The 17,489-nt window shown below is 41.6% G+C and overlaps 1 protein-coding gene across 4 annotated transcripts in view; it reads left to right on the top strand.

Annotated features, from left to right (window-relative positions):
- The first annotated feature begins 542 nt into the window (after positions 1-542).
- Positions 543-17,489, top strand: part of PEX5L (peroxisomal biogenesis factor 5 like) — a 213,064-nt gene continuing 196,117 nt past the window's right edge. For all 4 annotated transcript variants that reach the window (XM_075555606.1, XM_075555604.1, XM_075555605.1 and 1 more), the window contains exons 1-2: positions 543-729; positions 2,283-2,354. In XM_075555606.1, coding sequence (XP_075411721.1) covers positions 637-729; positions 2,283-2,354 — 165 coding nt within the window. In that variant the 5' untranslated portion in view covers positions 543-636. The remainder of the gene's footprint in view (positions 730-2,282; positions 2,355-17,489) is intronic.

The following is a 17,489-nucleotide window of genomic DNA, read 5'->3' as shown; positions in this document are numbered from 1 at the left end:
GAAACCAGAGACAGAATCAAAGCGCTAATGCCTCCTCCACTCTTGGAAAAAGCCAACTTTTACTTGCAGTGGGAGGGGACCTCCTCCCCTGACCAAGCATCTTCAGCGGCAAATATACTAAGGCAGATAGGGCGTCATTAGCATTATAAGAAGAAGTGGAATTTGGTATCAGCCGTCATGGGAATCTTGTTTGTGTTCTGTGAGCGCTGACATTGTTTGTCTATTAGCAGTGACTGTCAAGAAAGCCAGAATGGGAAGTTGAAAAGGGATCGAATTAAAAGCTTTTATGAAAAGGAAGCTGGGGACCATATATAGGAACAAACTAGAAAGAAATTATATAATCAATGATAAAAGTTGTGTTGATGTATTTTTAAGCAGCGTTAAGCAAGAAGAAGAGCAGTCAGGGAATATAGAGATGCTTGAATAAAAATTCATTGGGAGAAGACAAATTTTCGTTTTCAATGTCTTTTTGTGCCAACCCCCAAATTCACAGTGTTCACAAAGTCCAGACGTGATTCAGGGGAATTTCAGTTTGGGCTACACATCATAAATAGCTGTTACTAGGCAAGATCTGTGGTTCCTTGGTCAGCAATTTCTGGCAATGAAGCCACTGTTTCTGGTGCAAAGAATTCTGGGATGTCTGACAGTGAAATGGATGGAAGGACCCACATTCCAACTCTACTTAATGTCCTTTTGACCAGAAATCGAGTCACGCAAATGAGCTACTTGGTACGTATACAGATCGATAAAGGCATTTGTAAGTGTTTTGCATTAGAGGGTCTCTGGACAATACCTTACTGCAACCAATGGACTAAAAAGGTACAAAAGCGAAGTGGTAGGAAGGAAGTCGGCTTGATGGAAACAACCTGGTTCATTTTGTTTTCCATCAATCCCGAAAGGGAACCTCAAATGAGGACAAGCATAATAATAGAGAGAAATACTGTGGCCATCTGTTCTGTTCTACGTGGTTAAATCCATTAATATATGAATGAGCAGTCAGGTTTTATTTATGTATCTTAATACTTGAAGATTCAGACATCTCTTTTTTACAGTAAAACACAAAATTAGGAAGTATGTGTATTAGTGGATAGGGAGGATGTATAAATCTGTTCTGAAAAGGTGTCGGGGTGGGTGGGAGGGGCCCCACAGTGTAAAGATGTATGTCCTATTAGTTGAAGGGTGCCCTTTGTCCCTCAAAAGCATTAAGATTCTGACAAGACATGGTAAATCTATGCATAAAAATGGATATTTTTTTCTAATTCTATGGATGTAATTAGGGCTTAAAACCAAGGATTGTTTTGAAAATAGCACAGTCTGGTCTACAGATAACTATGTAGGGATCTCTTTTTTTCCCATTTGTTAATGACCCTCGGCAGATGTACTTTGGTTTCTGAAATTATGAAGAAGCAACATGATCTTTCTAGTATTCCCAGCGATGATTGCCTGGGGAATGGAATATATAGTCAAGCATGCAATCTTTCTCCTGTAGAGCAATAGTGAAATAGTTGTCAGGATACACTGAACTGGAATCATCCTGTAAGCCTTCACTCCGTATCAGAGAAACAAAGGAACTGTACCTCCATTGCTAACTTAAGAGCTGTCCGTACAGATTTGCTGTGCAGGTGAGGAATGGGCAGAAAAGGACAAAATGCCTCAAGGGCATTTTCATGGAATCTTCCAGCTTTCCAACACGTCCTCCTTAGGAAGAGCATTTTATTCTTTATAAATTATTCCTAAATTGCTTTTCCAATGTTAATTTTTCTCTGATTTATAAGCAAATGTAGGAACTATGAAGATTTGTCATGCACGTTGTGTATACTTCTCTTATTTTAAGAAATCTCTATGGTATTAAAATAAATACATTTAAGTGCTCCATTCTTCAGCATGGTATAATGACTAAATCCAATTTCAATCTTTAAGGAAAATGTGCTGGGATTCTTCAAGGAATTGCAAATTGACCTCTAAGTGTTAAAAGAGCGCTGTCTGAAGCTACAATATTAAAGTAATAAGCATAAGCCTCTTCAGAAAAAATTAAAGGAATACATTTGCTGGGAGAGGCTGTCTAGAAATACTTAATGAATAACTATAAGCCAGAAATTTAGTTAAGTTTTCACCGTATGGGCCTTATGCTGATGTACATGAGAGATTGCCGTGAAGCATGATGCATTGTGACTTGTGAACAAGGATAAGTAAAGACTTTTATCTTTAAAGAGTATTAAGTGGGGATTAAGATTATTACTGGAAAGAAACTAAATGATCATTTAAAATTATTCTTTCACAAGAAAAGTAAAGAAAAAGGATATGGAAAACTAAGCAGTGACGAAGACCTCGAAATAATTGTTGATCAAAAGGAGGTAAGTGATTCCTTACATACATTTTCTACTGTTCACTGTAGATGTTTGACTGCATCAGCCCTCTGAGTGTTCGGCCCTGCCCTGGCAGCTAGCCGTGTTAGCCTGCCCGAACGAAGCCTCCCCTGTGACTCCTCACATCCACTGATGGAAACATGTGTGCACTGGGTGTAAAGGGAGAACAGCATTAGGAAAAATTTGGAAAATTAAAGGCACTGCTTGTCACATGAGTCAAAACAACAATGACAATTTGGTTCAAAAGTTTTAAATAGTTAAGCAAGAACAAGAAGGTATGTTGTTTTAAGTAAGAGAAATACTACCATTCGTGTAGCTTGCAAATCAGTGAATATCTTTTGGGTGAGGGAGAGGATGGCAGACAGGGAAACTGAGACACTTAAAATGTATCTCTATGTATTGCCCAGTTTAGTTTCTCAGATGGTCTGAGGAAACTTTAGAGATAATGTTAAAACACGAAGAAAAGAGTCTCTTTTTAGTCTTTGGTACAGCCTGTAATTGGAGAGAGATCTAGCTTGGATTTTATATAGACCAACAAGGTGAAATGAACACTGTTTAATGGACCATACAATTGCAGACCCAGTAACTGACAGGAGCTATCCAGCCAAGACCACTGAATTGGCATTAGGCCGTAATGTCTTCATTAATTATCAAGGAGACAGATAACTGCGCCTCCATCTGACATGTAAGCAAGCATTCCATCTGAGGCTGATAGAAATTCAGGTGAAGACAAAGAAATAGCTATGAGACCTGCACAGATGAAGGGGTTAGAATTCAGCATCTGGTAGATTACAGAAAGCACCTGAATTGGGACAATTTCCTGATCACGCAGCTTGTTTTGCATCATGGTGCTTGTACAAAGGGCCACTGGGTGTTATTTCCGCAAGAGAGAAAATGACCGTCAGAAGGTAGCAGCCACAAGGAGCTGACTTTGAAACTTCCTTGCTAGACATGGAGTAATTGAGGAAACAGAAGTGGTGAAATGATCCCTAGATTTAAGAGATCATCAAAATAAACAGGGGCGTGTGTGTATGTGTGTGACCAAATAAGTGCATTTCCACAAGAGGGGCAAAATATATTGATATTACATGGGTCACTCTAACTCTCCTCTGAGATTTTAATTTTGCCTTATCATCCCTCGCTGCTCCTGAGTGACATGGTAGTAGTGATGTGGATTTAGCTCAGTATTTCAGCTCCTTGGCGCCAGATTGTCTGTTTAATTAATAAGGTAAGTGAGGCTGGAGCTCAAGTGCTCTGCTGGCCTATTAACAATCATTTTAATTATGTTAGATTAATTACTTAGGGTGAGCGAACTATGTCTTCCACTAGTTCTACTGTAGGTAGACTGGGATTCTGACTGAAGGACTGGACTCACCTGGTGAATTAAGTAGCAAAATCCAATGGAGTATATTAGGAGTTTACACCTATCACTCATTTTCTTTGTGAAATAAAACGAAATTTGGTTTGGGTATTTTTATGCATATTCACATCAAAGGTTAATTCTTACTCAGTCTTTTACTGGCATAGCAACTAGCTACCCTAAAACTTTCTTCTCTTTTTGCCAAAACTTTTTCATTTTAGCTCAATTTTAAGGTTCAAAAAACACAATACATATTAAGATCTTTGGAGGAGAAAGTCCAAGGTGAGTCGTCATTTTTCATCTTTGTTTTCCTCCAGGCCCCTTTCACAAGGTGCATACCAGTGAGCCTAAACACAGCTCTTTGGCTGCTAAATAATCTTAAAATAAGGTTTTTCTGCTTCTTCAGAAAATAACAATTTCCTTACCGGGATCTAAATGGGGGTGGAATTGAGGTTTCAAGTCATTGTTTGCCTCTGTCATAGTCAGGCTTCTTCTGGTGCCTTTGCACCAGTTTGCACCAGTTGGCAGTGCCCCAGCTTTGCTGAGTCATTCATGTCAAAACATGTTTCAGAAAAGAGTAATTATGAATATGAGTTGGCTTTGGTGTTTGCTGTTGGCAGGAAGAGAAAACCTTCCTTTCTGGGAGGTTTGTTTGGTGTTGATGTTATGAGCAAATCTTCGGTTGCAACAATTACAATGTTGATACCTCAGAGTAAAATATGTGGGGAAACATTCTAGCTAGTCTTTGTCATGTTACAAAAAATCACTCCTAAATTTAAGAGATCAACTAAATAAATAAGGATATGTTTGAGAGTGTATGTATGTGGAAAGCAATTTATTTTCAGATCTGGAATCGTCTTGATATAAGTTTCTATGTATAGAGAGCTTAAAATTCTATAGATAGCACTCTAGGCTGTCTTGGTAGGACTCTCTCTGTTCTACTGACTCTTCTTGTACCTTTTCAGACTTATGGTAGCAATTTGGTAGTCAACCTTCATAGCATCATAAATACCTTTCCGGTAAGCGAGAGCAAGAGGAAATCTCAAAGAAAAACAATCAAGGAATTGTAGTGCTGTGATGGACAGGAGTCTGCTACTCTAATGAAAGAGCTCCTTCCAAAGCCATCAGTGTACAAATGCCGGGCAAGCTACACGCCGCTTTATGAGCCAGGTGCTTTGCAATTGTTGTCGTTCCGCGGAAAGCCTGCAATGCTGCGTATATAAGCACGTTCCTAAGAAAAGCAGCACAGAATATGTGCTGCCCACCTTCGAGAGGGTGAAAGGTTATTTTTGTGTTATTTCAAAAATCTTGCCGGTGGTGGGTGGGGGGGAGTAATCTTGGGAATGTGTAAGATTGTATCCTTGAAAGCCAGTATTGTGCTTCTCTCTCTAGGAAATTTTATTGGGAAATTTTATTTGAGATATATGCATGTAAAAGTCTTCAGAGGATCCTTAATTGAGTGTTAATGTCTTAAAGTAATACCCATTACCATCTAGTTGAGTTACGACTCATAATCACTCTATTGAACAGAATAAAATTGGCCCATAAAGTCTCCGAGGCTGCAAATTCTTACAGGAGGCTGGTGGGTTTCGACCACCAACCTTGCAGTCATCAGCCAACCACTTACTACTGCCACCAGGGCTCTTTTTCTGAAGTGAATGTTGTTGCTGGATTGTTAGCAGCTGTTTAGTTGGTTCCGACTCATAGCAACCTTTACACAACAAAGGGAAACACTGCCCATCCCGCAGCATCCTCATCGTTGTTCTGTTGGAGCCCGTTGTTGCGGCCGCTGCATCTATCCATTTTGTCAAGGATCTTCCTATTTATTTATTTATTCATTCATTCATTCATTTTTGCTGACCCTCTACTTTGTCAAGCATGATGTTCTTCTTCAGGGCCTGGTCTCTTCCGACAGGGGCAGATCTGTTCTGAGAGGCAATGAGTCAGAATTGCCTCGATGGCAGTGGGCCTAGCGCAGTGGCTCTCAAACCTCCTAATGCCGTGACTCTTTCAGCACAGTTCCTCATCTTGTGGTGAGCACCCCATCAAACCATACAATTATTGTTGTTTCTACTTCATCACTGTAATTTTGCTACTGTTGTGAATTGGGCGACCCTGTGACAAGGTTGTTTGACCCCCAAAGGGGTCGCGAACCACAGGTTGGGACCTAAAGTAATAGACCTACAGTAGTAGATGTCATATAACTTGAGAGAGCTTCAAAAGGTTCGCTGATCATGGAATTTTTTTCACAATTTTTGAAGTCCCCTCGTACATACCACACACACACACACACACCCCTAAAATTTAAATGCATCATATTGGCACAAGAGTCCATATTTTCTAACAGAAATCTCTAGGATTTCTAACTTTAAGCATAGGAAGTTGATTAAAGGGAACCTATTGGATTAAAATCTTAATGTCCCTAACCTTCAAGTATTTTAAATTCCATATTAGGCCTTCCAGAGTAGCACGTTAGAAGTAAAATTTAAAATATACATTTTGTAACATAGTTTGTTGGCTCTTTGGTGGCACCTAAACATGCACACATTCCCAAGATTGCTGCTTTTGAAAGCATTTGGAGCAAATACAAGCTGGACTGTTAACCACAAGGTCAGCAGCTCCAGGCCACCAGCTGCTCTGTTGGAGGAAGAGAGCACTTCCTATACCCATAAAGGGATACACTCTCAGAAACTGCAGGGGCAGTTCTTCCCAGCCATATAGTAGAGGGTCGCTATGAGCAGGCATCAACTCAGTGGCAATGAGCTTGGTTTGGGGAATGAGGAAATAATGTGTGAGTGAAAGAGTAAGAGAGTGAGGGGAAAAACAACTGGTAGCATTGTTGAACTATGCATTTCTTAACTACCTAAAACCTAGAGTACCTAAACATCTGTTGTCATATGCTGAAAACAAGAAAGTCACAAGCTTTCCACCCAAAAGATGCCTTTAAAGATCCAAGGTGATATTCTGGGCAGAGTCCATGTAGCAGCCAGATGTTCTTGAACCTGTCTCAGGTCAATTGCCTTTACCTGTAAAAGAAGGCTCTCTGCTCTTCCTACCTCTTAGAATTTCTCAGAGATAGAATATGAAAAAGTGGTTTATATGCTGGAAGTCGTGATTAGCTAGTCCTTACTATTCCACCCCTCAATTTGGCAAGCATAATGTTGCAGATTTGGAAAGATGAACGGATTGCTTGGAGTCCCTAGTTCGATCCAGGCAGAGCACTGAAGTCCTGTCTTCCCTCTGAGGACCCCACCCAGCTCTCCCTAGTTACCCATTGCTGGTCATGCCTGCAAATGATTAACCCCTCAGCTGCTGACCCCAGGTTTGTAGCTACAGTCCATCCAATGGCAACTCAGAAGAGAGGTCTGCCAATGGTCTTCCGAGAAAAATCAGCCTTGGAAAACCTTATGGAGGACAGTTCCACTCTAGTATATTTGGGGATGCCATGAGTCAGAAGCAACTTGTCAGTGACTGGTTGGTCAACCCAGATATGAGTCTGAAGGAGCGGGTTTGCATCTATGTTCTAATTGGATAACATAATCCCCTCCTAGGAATCATTATAATTGGTCAACATGTATTTATATATGGAACTCTCACAGCGATAAACTTTTCCACAAGCATTCCTGAACTGGTCACTTCCTTCCTGGCCTCGATGGCTGTGTGCCCGTCACAGCAAATACATGCAAAACGAGTGCTATAAAGCAGGTGTTGCTGTCCAATCTCCCTTCCCATCCAGGTGCAGGTTCCTTCTGCAATGTCTCTACTGTTGTGAAAAGCACCACAGAGCGACACAGCAGACACCTTCCCTCAGCCAAAACCTCCCTATGCATCTCCATATAAACTTGCAAGAGATGCCTGAGCAGAAAGCAATGGAAAACAGTGTATCCTCTAAAGAAAGAGACCAAGGTAGAGCCTGCCCCTGGTCCATCCGGAAAGCATTTGATCAGTCGTCATTCTGTCCTAGTGGTCACTTAATGTGAGTGGATCCTGAGGAGGAAAACACAGACCATTGTGTAATAAAAACAAAAGAACAAGAAAAGCAGGTGAAGAGGAAGAGGTGCCCAGGCTCTTCTAGGACCAACAGGTTCTGTGGTCACACCGCCAACTAAGCAGCTAGCCTGAGTCTCAGGCTCATGAACGGTCAACAGAACGAGAGTGCCACTGCCTGTTGCTTCAATTTAGACCATCTGGCCCGGGCTTTCCTTGTCATGTCAGTGTGGTGGCTTGATTTAAACATGGGTCAGAGCCTGTCTGTCTCTAGAGGGACTTGATAAAAAACGAGACTGTCAAATAATCTCTCTGGAGAGAGAAGATAGAAACCCCCATTCTATCATGACCATTAGTTACCCAGATATGTCTTACCAAAAACCTCAAGCTCGCTGCCATCCAGTTGACTCCAGCTCACCGATACTCAGCTCCTGGTGTGTTCTTGGTTGTCAGCTCTATAGAAGCAGATTCTCACTTCTTTCTTCTGTGGCGTTGCTGGGTAGGCTAGAGCCAGTGGTGGGATTCAGTGGTTCGAACTGATTCTGCAGAACCGATGCCTAATTTTTGTTGAGTTCAGCAAACTGATTGTTAAAATGGTGCTGTAATCAGGGTGCGCTCTCAGGGGAGCGGCTGGGAAGCCACCCAATGCGGAAATCACAAATGTGCATTCCTTACAGTTTTTTAACATGCGCCCTCGCAAGAGCGTACTCTAATTCCGGTAATATTGTTCTTTCCATCAATCGTAATGAAAAATGAGGCAGAACTTGCTAGTAATATTGATTGATTTCATTAAAAACATGTTATACTTTTGATGAAATACTACATTTTTATTCTCTTGCATTTGTTGCTTCAGTAAACACACATATAAAGAGAAAGAGTGCCAAACAACCAGAGGGTAACACACTGTTACTCGTTTCAACTTTGCGTTATGCCCCAAATTCCCACGAGATATTATGAGTGAATCATGCAATTCCTGAAAGTGTTTGCAGAGCTAAAATGATTGTCGGAATAATTGTCATAAATTCAGTAGAAGTGGAGAGGGAGTATTCAAAGATGAGCATCGTATGTGTAGAGAAGTCTCCTACTTGTTTCTAATCTATCAAACCCAATGACTGTTGTCTAATTGGCCCAGCCCTGAAAGAATGGGAGTTTACTCCTACATTGAGAAGATGGTTAAGGATAAGTCACACAGCCAATGAGCAAAGAATATTGTGAATGAGGATGCCAATCAAGGAGCAATATGGAAATATCTTAAAGAACAGGGTGTTTTGTTTTTGTCGTATACTATTTAATATTTTTCATGACTATTTTAAAACTCTCATAGCTAGCTTTCTGTGCCTTTCTTATTGTTCTTATTGAAGTAGTATCTGTCTAAAGTAATAAACTCCCTGTGTGTGTATCTTTTTTTATACTTAAACTGATCATTGGGCAGCAAGCAGTTGTTAAATGATGGGAATCCCACCACTGCTAGAACTGCCCAGCATGCTGTAGACACTATGCCATTGATGTCACAGAGGACACAAGCTGCCAGTAGAATGGTTTAATTTTTTTCTAAGATTGTATTTTTAAAAGAACAAGAAGAGGAGGAGAAGGAGGAGGAAGAGGAGGAGAAGGAGGAGGAGGAACAGGAGGAGGAGCAGTAGGAGTTGGAGCAGGAGGAGGATGAGGAGCTGGAGGAGGAGGAGAAGCAGGAGGAGGAGGAGGAGCAGGAGGAGAAACTGAATCCCCAGGTAGAGTTGCAGAAAAGAGGCAACCTGGAGACTCTGAGAAACTCAAAGGACAAAGCACATTATGCATCTGTGATTACCCTGATTACAGTCACTGCAGACACATGCTCCTGAACGTTTTTCTCAGAAAAGACTGATAGATGAGAAATGGGTCAATGGAAAGAAGCTCTCTCTGTTTGTGATGAGAGAGACTGAAGCTACTCAAATATTCTATCTGAAATCAGCATTTGAATAAACAGAGCTTCACCACTGTAGTCCAATCAATCCCATACTGTCTGCGATGCTGTTTATCAGCAATAAATATTGTATGAGGATGGGAAATGTTTCCATTAGATTAAATAGGAACATTACCGGAATAAAAGCATGCCAGCTCTGTAGTTTCTTCATAAGCATTTCCTATTTTTATAATGTTTTGAACAAAAACTTTGAATGTCTAGTATTTTGAAAATGCAAAGTATCTACTTTGTAAAATCACACAATGAAGAGTGTGAATTCTGTTTGTTTAAATCATTACAGTGTGGTATACTGATCCTCCTGTATATCACCTGACTCTGGTCAGGGTGGAAAGTAGGCTTAATGCCTTAATTTCAAAATCTTCTGACAGGTTACTGAGTTCTGAAGGAAAAATACCAGAATATGTAGAGGACCACACTTCATAGAGTGCCAGAGAAGCAAGCAAGACCACTGAAGGGGAAATCTTCTGGCCATGTATTGGTTTTCCCATTTACTAAGCAGCCATTTTGAAGCCGATTATTTACATGTTCTGAGTTTCTGTTCTTCATCTGTACAATGGAATAATATCACCTGGCTCAGAGGTGTAGGGTGAGAATCACGGAAATGCCCCTCCACCCACTCCATGCTGCATGCATGTCCAGCCAGCTGCCCTTGGTCACAACCAGACCTAAGATGGATCATACTTACTCCCAGTGGCTGAGGCTACCAGAATGGCTGTTGCAGCCGTTTGTATGTTGTTATTCCCACTGATTTAAAATGAATCATTCTGCATGCCTTTTTTAGAACACTATAGCACACTCTGAAGTAGCCCTGCTGATGCCATTGAGTAATCATTGGACTGCTAACTAAAAGATCAGCTGTTCAAGTCCACCAGGAGTTCCCTGGGAGAAAGAAGGCTTTTCATCCTCAGATATAGTCTATATAGGGTCACCAGGAGTCTGAATTGACTTCTTGACAGTGAGCTTGATTAGTTAATTTAGAGTCTTTTCAGTTGGGCTGGCGTCTGTGCCTTGTCACATTTTCAATGTTGTGAATATAACTCAGAATGTGTGTAGCACTATTAAACAGTGGCAAAGAGTAGCAGCTGTACAGTCAGAAACCTGAATGACAATGAACAATAACCATGTAGTGTCTACATCACCTTGAGAAAATTAATCAGCTTCTCTGAGCCTCAGACTCCTCTGCCATATAATGAGAAAAATGGTACCACTTCACTGATGAAAGTGAAGAAGACTTGAAACACTTATTGATGAAGGTCGAAGAGCAAGGTTAAGAAAGCAAAGTTCCTCACCACTGGACTAATAACCAACATTATGATATAAAAGAAAAGATTGAGGTTGTCAAGGATTTCATTTTACTTGGATCCATAATCAACATTCGTGGAGGCAGCAGCCAAGAAATCAAACAAGGCATTGCATTGGGGAAATCTGCTTGCAAAGGTCCTCTATAAAGTGTTAAGTAGAAAAGGTGTCCCTTTAAGGACCAAGATGCACCTGGCCCAAGTCATTATATTTCCATTCACCTTAAGTGCCTGTGAAAGCTGGATAATGAGTAAGGAAGATGGTTGAAGAATTGATTCATTTGAATTTATGGTGCTTTTGAAAAATACTGAAAGCATTACAGATTGCCAAGAAAGCAAACAAATTTGTCTTGGAATAAGTACAGCCAGAATGCTCCTTAGAATCAAGTATGGCCAAACATTGTTTACTATACTTTGGACATGCCATCAAGAGAGACCAGTTCCTTGAACAGGACATTATGCTTGGTACAGTGGAGGAGCAGTGAAAAGAGGGAGACCCTTGATGAGATGGACTGACGCAGTGGCTGAAACCATGAGCTCAAACATAACAATCCTGAGGATGGCGCAGATCAGGCAATGTATTGTCCTGTTGTGCAGGAGGTAGCTAGCTGTGAGTCGGAACTGGCTCAACTTCACCTACAAACATCAACAATACCTCATTTAAGTAGCTAAGAGAATTTTTTTGAAATCCTTGTACAGAGATGAATTATGAATGACAGCAACTGGAGCGGTTGGTTGGTGGGTGTTGCTGTTAATACTCTTAGGAGCCCGTTGGATGTCTTCTGAACAATGGAAACTCTTCTGGGATCATCGATATACAGGGCCCCTTAGATCAGACAGTTGCAGAAGAGAGGACGCAAACTGTATAAGAAAACTGTGGGGAGTGAGCCAGGTAGTGTTTACCTGGTATAAGGTGGTCTCATGCAGAAGGAGCAACACCTACCTGTTGTAACTGATTATGGACTTGTTGAAGGTGGGCTCGATGCCACCATATATCTCACTTTTCACGAAAAGCTATTAATCTTCTTTCTTCAGTTGTATAAGCAATTAAATTCATTTTAAAAATAATTTTATTGGGGGCTCATACAACCTTTATCGCAATCCTTCCATCCATCCATTGTGTCAAGCACGTTTATACATTCGTTGCCCTCATCCTTCTCAAAACATTTGCTCTCTACTTAAGCCCTTGGTATCAGCTCCTCATTTTCCCCTCCCTCCCCATTCCCCTCTCACTCATGAACCCTTGACAATTTATAAGTTCTTGATATTATATTACAAATTATTTTGTCATGTCTTACACTGTCAGACGTCTCCCTCCCTTCACCCATTTTTATGTTGTCCATCACCCAGGGAGGAGGTTATATGTAGATCCTTATAATCAGTTTCCCCTTTTCTGTGCCACCTTACCTCCACCCTCAGATATTGCCACTCACACCACTGGTCTGAAGGGATCATCTGTCCTGGATTCCCTGTGTTTCCAGTTCCTATCTGTACCTATGTACATCCTCTGGTCTAGCTGAATTTGTAAGGTAGAATTGGGATCATGATAGTGTGGGGGCAGAAGCATTTAGGAACTAGAGGAAAGTTGTATGTTTCATCGTTGCTACACAAACAAGAATCTGACTTTTCATACAGCACTTGGGGTTCCAATCTGTGTAAGCAGACTCCAGTCTCAAAGAACAGCATGTGGACCTGGATTGGACAGGACCTTGTACTCCTCTTTGATGTCTCTCCTATGTAAACTGTCCCCCTTGACAATTCATCTCACCTAGTTTTTTATTGCATCCACTAAGGGAATACTAAGATGTCATTGGCAGATGACCATAAATGCAAATACCTCAAGCAAGTTACCTGTTAGCTTCATTTGTATTTAATCAACATTTAATAAAATAAGTAGGTCACCTATTTATGAGCAAGCTACAAGGCTGATATCCAAGGCCTTCCACTTCTGCCCTGATGGCCCTGTGCGATAAGCCTTGAGCTGTTCACTGCAAGGTTGGTGCTTCAAACCTACCAGCTGCTGCTCAAGAGAAAGATGAGGTTGTCTGCTCACATAAAGATTGCACTCGTGGAAACCCCAGGGTCGCTGTGAGGCAGAATCAACTCACTGGCTGTGGATTTGATTCTTGCTAGCCTAGGGGCTCTTCAGCTAGCCAGTAACCAAGTCGCCAATGCTACTGAGTAGCAAGCACCCAGCTTTCCCGCTCCGACCCGTTTTCTCCAATTTTCCAATTGGTGATGCGGTTCTCAGCACTCCGGTTTAAAAAGGACACACCGAGAGCGGGATTGTGGTTACCAGTGCAAATTCAACCACACACTCGCTGTTTTCTCTCTATACTTGAGGATACGGATGCAGCCTATGTTCTTTATATAGAATATTTTTTTTAAAACCCAAACTTTCAAATTGGAAAATACAGCGATGTTAAGTCATTTTAAAATAGGCCATGTGTTTTGTTTTGTTTGGAGTTTGCTTCCTTTTTCTATTAGCTTTGCCCCTTAACGGGAAAGAGTTCTGGCAGCCAGTTTAGTCAGTGAAAAAGAAAACAAATGCAAAATTGAAATGACATGAGCTGACATGCTGAGTTTAAAATTTAGGTGATGTATGAAAGTAACAGAGACAGTAGTACTTCAAAGGGGACTCCACCATTTGGAATTCAATTAGAAAAGAACCCACTCACCCTTTCCTTCTGTTTTATTTTTGGTGCTTTTACATTGTGTGTGTGTGTGTGTGTGTGTGTGTGTGTGTGTGTGTGTTTAGTAAGCTCATCTGATCATTATAAGATAGACATTAGAACTGCAAGAAGCTTCAGAGGACTATCTAACCCAGGGGTTTGTGAATGGTGCTCCGTGGTCCACTCAGGGTCAGCCCAAGATGGAGACGGGCATCTGAGTCTGTGGTGCCACCCCTCGGGAGCTAACAAGGGTGCATACATAGATCGGTTCCAGTTCAATCAAGTTCCATTAAGTGAGGCTTGGACTAGGGAAGGAACTCGGCTAAGCGCACCAACTTACTTTAGATCACGGGCGATGCCACCACGTGGATTGGTAGCCTCTAGTCTCAAGGATTCCATCTATCTCTACGGCTTTGCTTTCCCAAACGGAAATGTTTCCTATTCTTTCCTCCAAAGGCCCTCGCTCAGGTTGGCAAGCTAAGCATGGTCATGGCGTCATGGTATTCATTTCTGCAACGTGTGCATTTCAAATGCACTTCTGTGTTAAACTTGTCATGTAGACTTTTATTAAAAAGAGGTTTGTATGAGATGCTGCCTAATTCTTCGTAAAGAGGTTCCCACAAACTGCAGCCATTCACCAGAACACATCAGGGGACTGATACTCACGATCTTAAAAGTACACCTTGAAAGCAACTAAACTACCCCAAAGACATTGGCCAAGTGTTTTCTCTGTGTTGAAGCAGGCAATTTGGCGACAGCTGATCGCTCAGGTCCACTAGACGGAGTCACTTTACCCTCTTCCCCTAACTCGGCCAAGGGGACACCCCATCTGGGGTGCAGCATCGAGCTTCCACGTCCATTCATTTCGGACCCCTCTGCCTTTGTCTAATGGGCCCACATATTGTTAATTAGATTAGCCTTTGAAAGCCAGTTGTGGGCAGGAATGTTTGGATTGATGTGAGATGTGGTAAAAATGTGAAGTCATATAGCTACGCACGACAAAGGAACAGACAGCTCCACATCTGACTCCGTTCCTTTCTAATCTTGAGAGGTCAGTGACAGGACTTTGGGGAGTTCCGTCCCTTCCTCTCTTCTCTCCTGATTGGGGGCCTCGATGCCTGTGCTCTGCCTGCGCCCTGACCTTGTCGTTTCTGTGGTTCTGCTTGGATTTCTTCCCCGTCCAGACTTCTCTGCTCAGCACCACTCTCTGAGCCCGCCTCTGGAATGTGTCTCTGCTTCTGACAAGCTCTGACAGAAATGCAGGTCTTGCGAACCTTCCCCCCCTTCCCACCCCTTGGTTCCTTTCAGTTCTGTTGTTTCTGCTTTTAGTCATTAATGTCCCACCTGCCACCAGTTGGAGTGGCTATCACTTCCTTCCTATCGCGTGATCTCTGGGCAAAGCGCCACACAAATGATCCTTCAATACAATCATTGTTTATTTCTCAGTGTGGTATGTTTGTTGGTCAAATGATCTGATTCTTGAAAAATATGAATAAGTGACTCATGTAAGAAACAGTGAGAGGATGTACCATCCCTGCTTTGTGTTCGATGTTCTGAATAGGGGAAAAATACATTAATTCATCTTTTTTTCTAACACAACTGTCTTGTGAGTGTAATTTGTGAATAATTCATGAATTTTGGTTGTAAAACAAAACAAAGCTAGGAAGTAGTATTCTAATCTTCAGAGGTTATACCATTGTCGTTTCCATAGACTCTCAGCCTCTATCTTGACATTTTAAATGTGCCCCAAAATATTGATGCTTTCATTTTTATGAACTATTGAAGTCGTTGCTAAAAACCAATGAGTGATAGTGCATCAGTTGACAGGTATTTTTAATGATATTGTTTCATATAGGATGAGACATGAGGAAGCTCACAAACAGTTCGTTATTCTCAAATTTTTAAGTTAAAATGTAAAACCATGGACTTGTTTGCATTAAATAAAGAAAGCACTTATATCTTATCAAAAAGGACAAGCAATTTTTCCCTTCCATCTAAACTCCAGAGAAATTTCTTTAAGACCCTATCGTTGAGTCCAGGACCTTATGCACCCCAGTAGCTAGAAGAGACATGCCCAGAGGACCCCAAGTAGCTTGGCTCGGGGCCAGACCAAAGGCTGTAGACACCCACAGGGAGAGGAAATTGAGCTGCTTACTCTCTCCGAAATAAATCCAAACTCCTCCGTTGATATCAGACCATCTTAGTAGGCTTGGTAGGCTAGAGCTTCTATCACAAGCAGGTGGCTTTTCAAAAGTCATGTATTTTCTCCGAATTCAGGGGGTTGTAAGTCCAAAGCAGGGCCTTGCCTATGTGGGTTCCTTCCTCAAAATTTGCTCCAGCCTTCCTTGGTTCCTTGGCATTCACACACCATCTGTCTTCCTGCATGAGGGTGGCTCTGTGTCTATTTTTGTCCTTATAACTCTGAAGGGATTAGGATTAAGATCCACTTTACACTGGCATGCCCTCATTAAAGTAGCAAGAGAACAATCCAATTTCCAAACAAAGTCACATCTACAGGAGTCAGGGATTCAACCCGATTCTATGGGACAATGTTTAGTTTATAACATAGGCCATGCATAAGTTAACCCTGGCTGTCCCTTTATTCTTAAGTAATGCCACCTTCACCCATCACCCATCCATACAGAACCACTTGAGTTATACAAAGCATATAGTACCCGTATTCTCTTTTATATCATTGCGCTTGCTTTTTCTCCTGCACATGTATGTATGTATATGTGGAGCCCCTCGGAGGTGCAGATGGTTCATGCACCTAGCTGGCTAACCAAAAGTTTAGAAGGTCAAGTCCACCCACAGGCTCCTCAGAAGAAAGTCCCGGTGAGCTATTTCTTTAAAGAAATCAGCCATTGAAAATCTGTCGAGCCCATTCTAATCTCATATGCATACGGTCTCCAAACATCACAGTCTAAACAATGGGTGAATAGTTCTCTTTGTGTGTGTATGTGTGTGTGTGATATGCTTCGCACGCATTGCAAAGCACCCCTAGGAAAGGGAAGGGGCGTTGTAGAGGGAATGTTTCCTCGTGGTTTGACTGGGCTTTTCTCTCCCTTGGAAAATTCTGTTGCCACAACAGAAAGAGCAAGTCCCCTTGGGTGTGTAGCTGCGTCCAATTCTTAACCCCTATAAATGTGACGAAATGTGAGAAGAAGAAAAATAAATAAATACAATTAAGATTTGTTCCTGAAAGGAATAAGGGAAAAGGGAGGAAACAGAACATTCTGGGAAGCTCTTATTTACAGACATTAGATATATAAATAATTTTACTAGGTCTGTTTAAGTGCCCTGCTGCGGACAAATTTTTGCAGCTGCAGCTACCATGATCATTAACACCTTTGTGTGGTTCTAAGAAGAAATGAGCCTGCCGTGGGCTTCTCCCTGTGTGGTGAGCAAGGGAAAGCAGCAACCAACCCAGAGAAGCCATTTCAGGGAGGGTTGGTGACATATAACTTTTGATATTTAGGATAGAGAACTAAGCAGGGAATATATTTAAAGTGAGAAGTTCATCCTCCCACCCCCACTATTTCCCCCTACACTATGATGTAGCTAATACAAACAAACAAGTAAACACTACCATCGAGTTGATTCCATGCAGGGTGACTCTGTAAGGATTTCTGAGAGTGTAAGTCTTTATGGAAGCAAACAGACAGCCTCATCTTTCTACCATGGAGCACCTGGTGGGTTTGAACCAAGAACCTTGCTGTCAGTATGTGTTAGTCTGGGTACTTTAGAGAAACAAATCCATAGAAACTCATATGTATAAGAGAGAGTTTTATATAAAGGGTAAGTACACATCAAGTACACATCATCCCTATCCAGTGCTGCCCA

The sequence above is a fragment of the Tenrec ecaudatus genome, chromosome 8, assembly GCF_050624435.1.
Source record: "Tenrec ecaudatus isolate mTenEca1 chromosome 8, mTenEca1.hap1, whole genome shotgun sequence".
Classification (NCBI taxonomy): Eukaryota; Metazoa; Chordata; class Mammalia; order Afrosoricida; family Tenrecidae; genus Tenrec; species Tenrec ecaudatus.
Note: the sequence above shows the minus strand (reverse complement) of the source record. Positions and strands in the feature narration are given on the sequence as shown.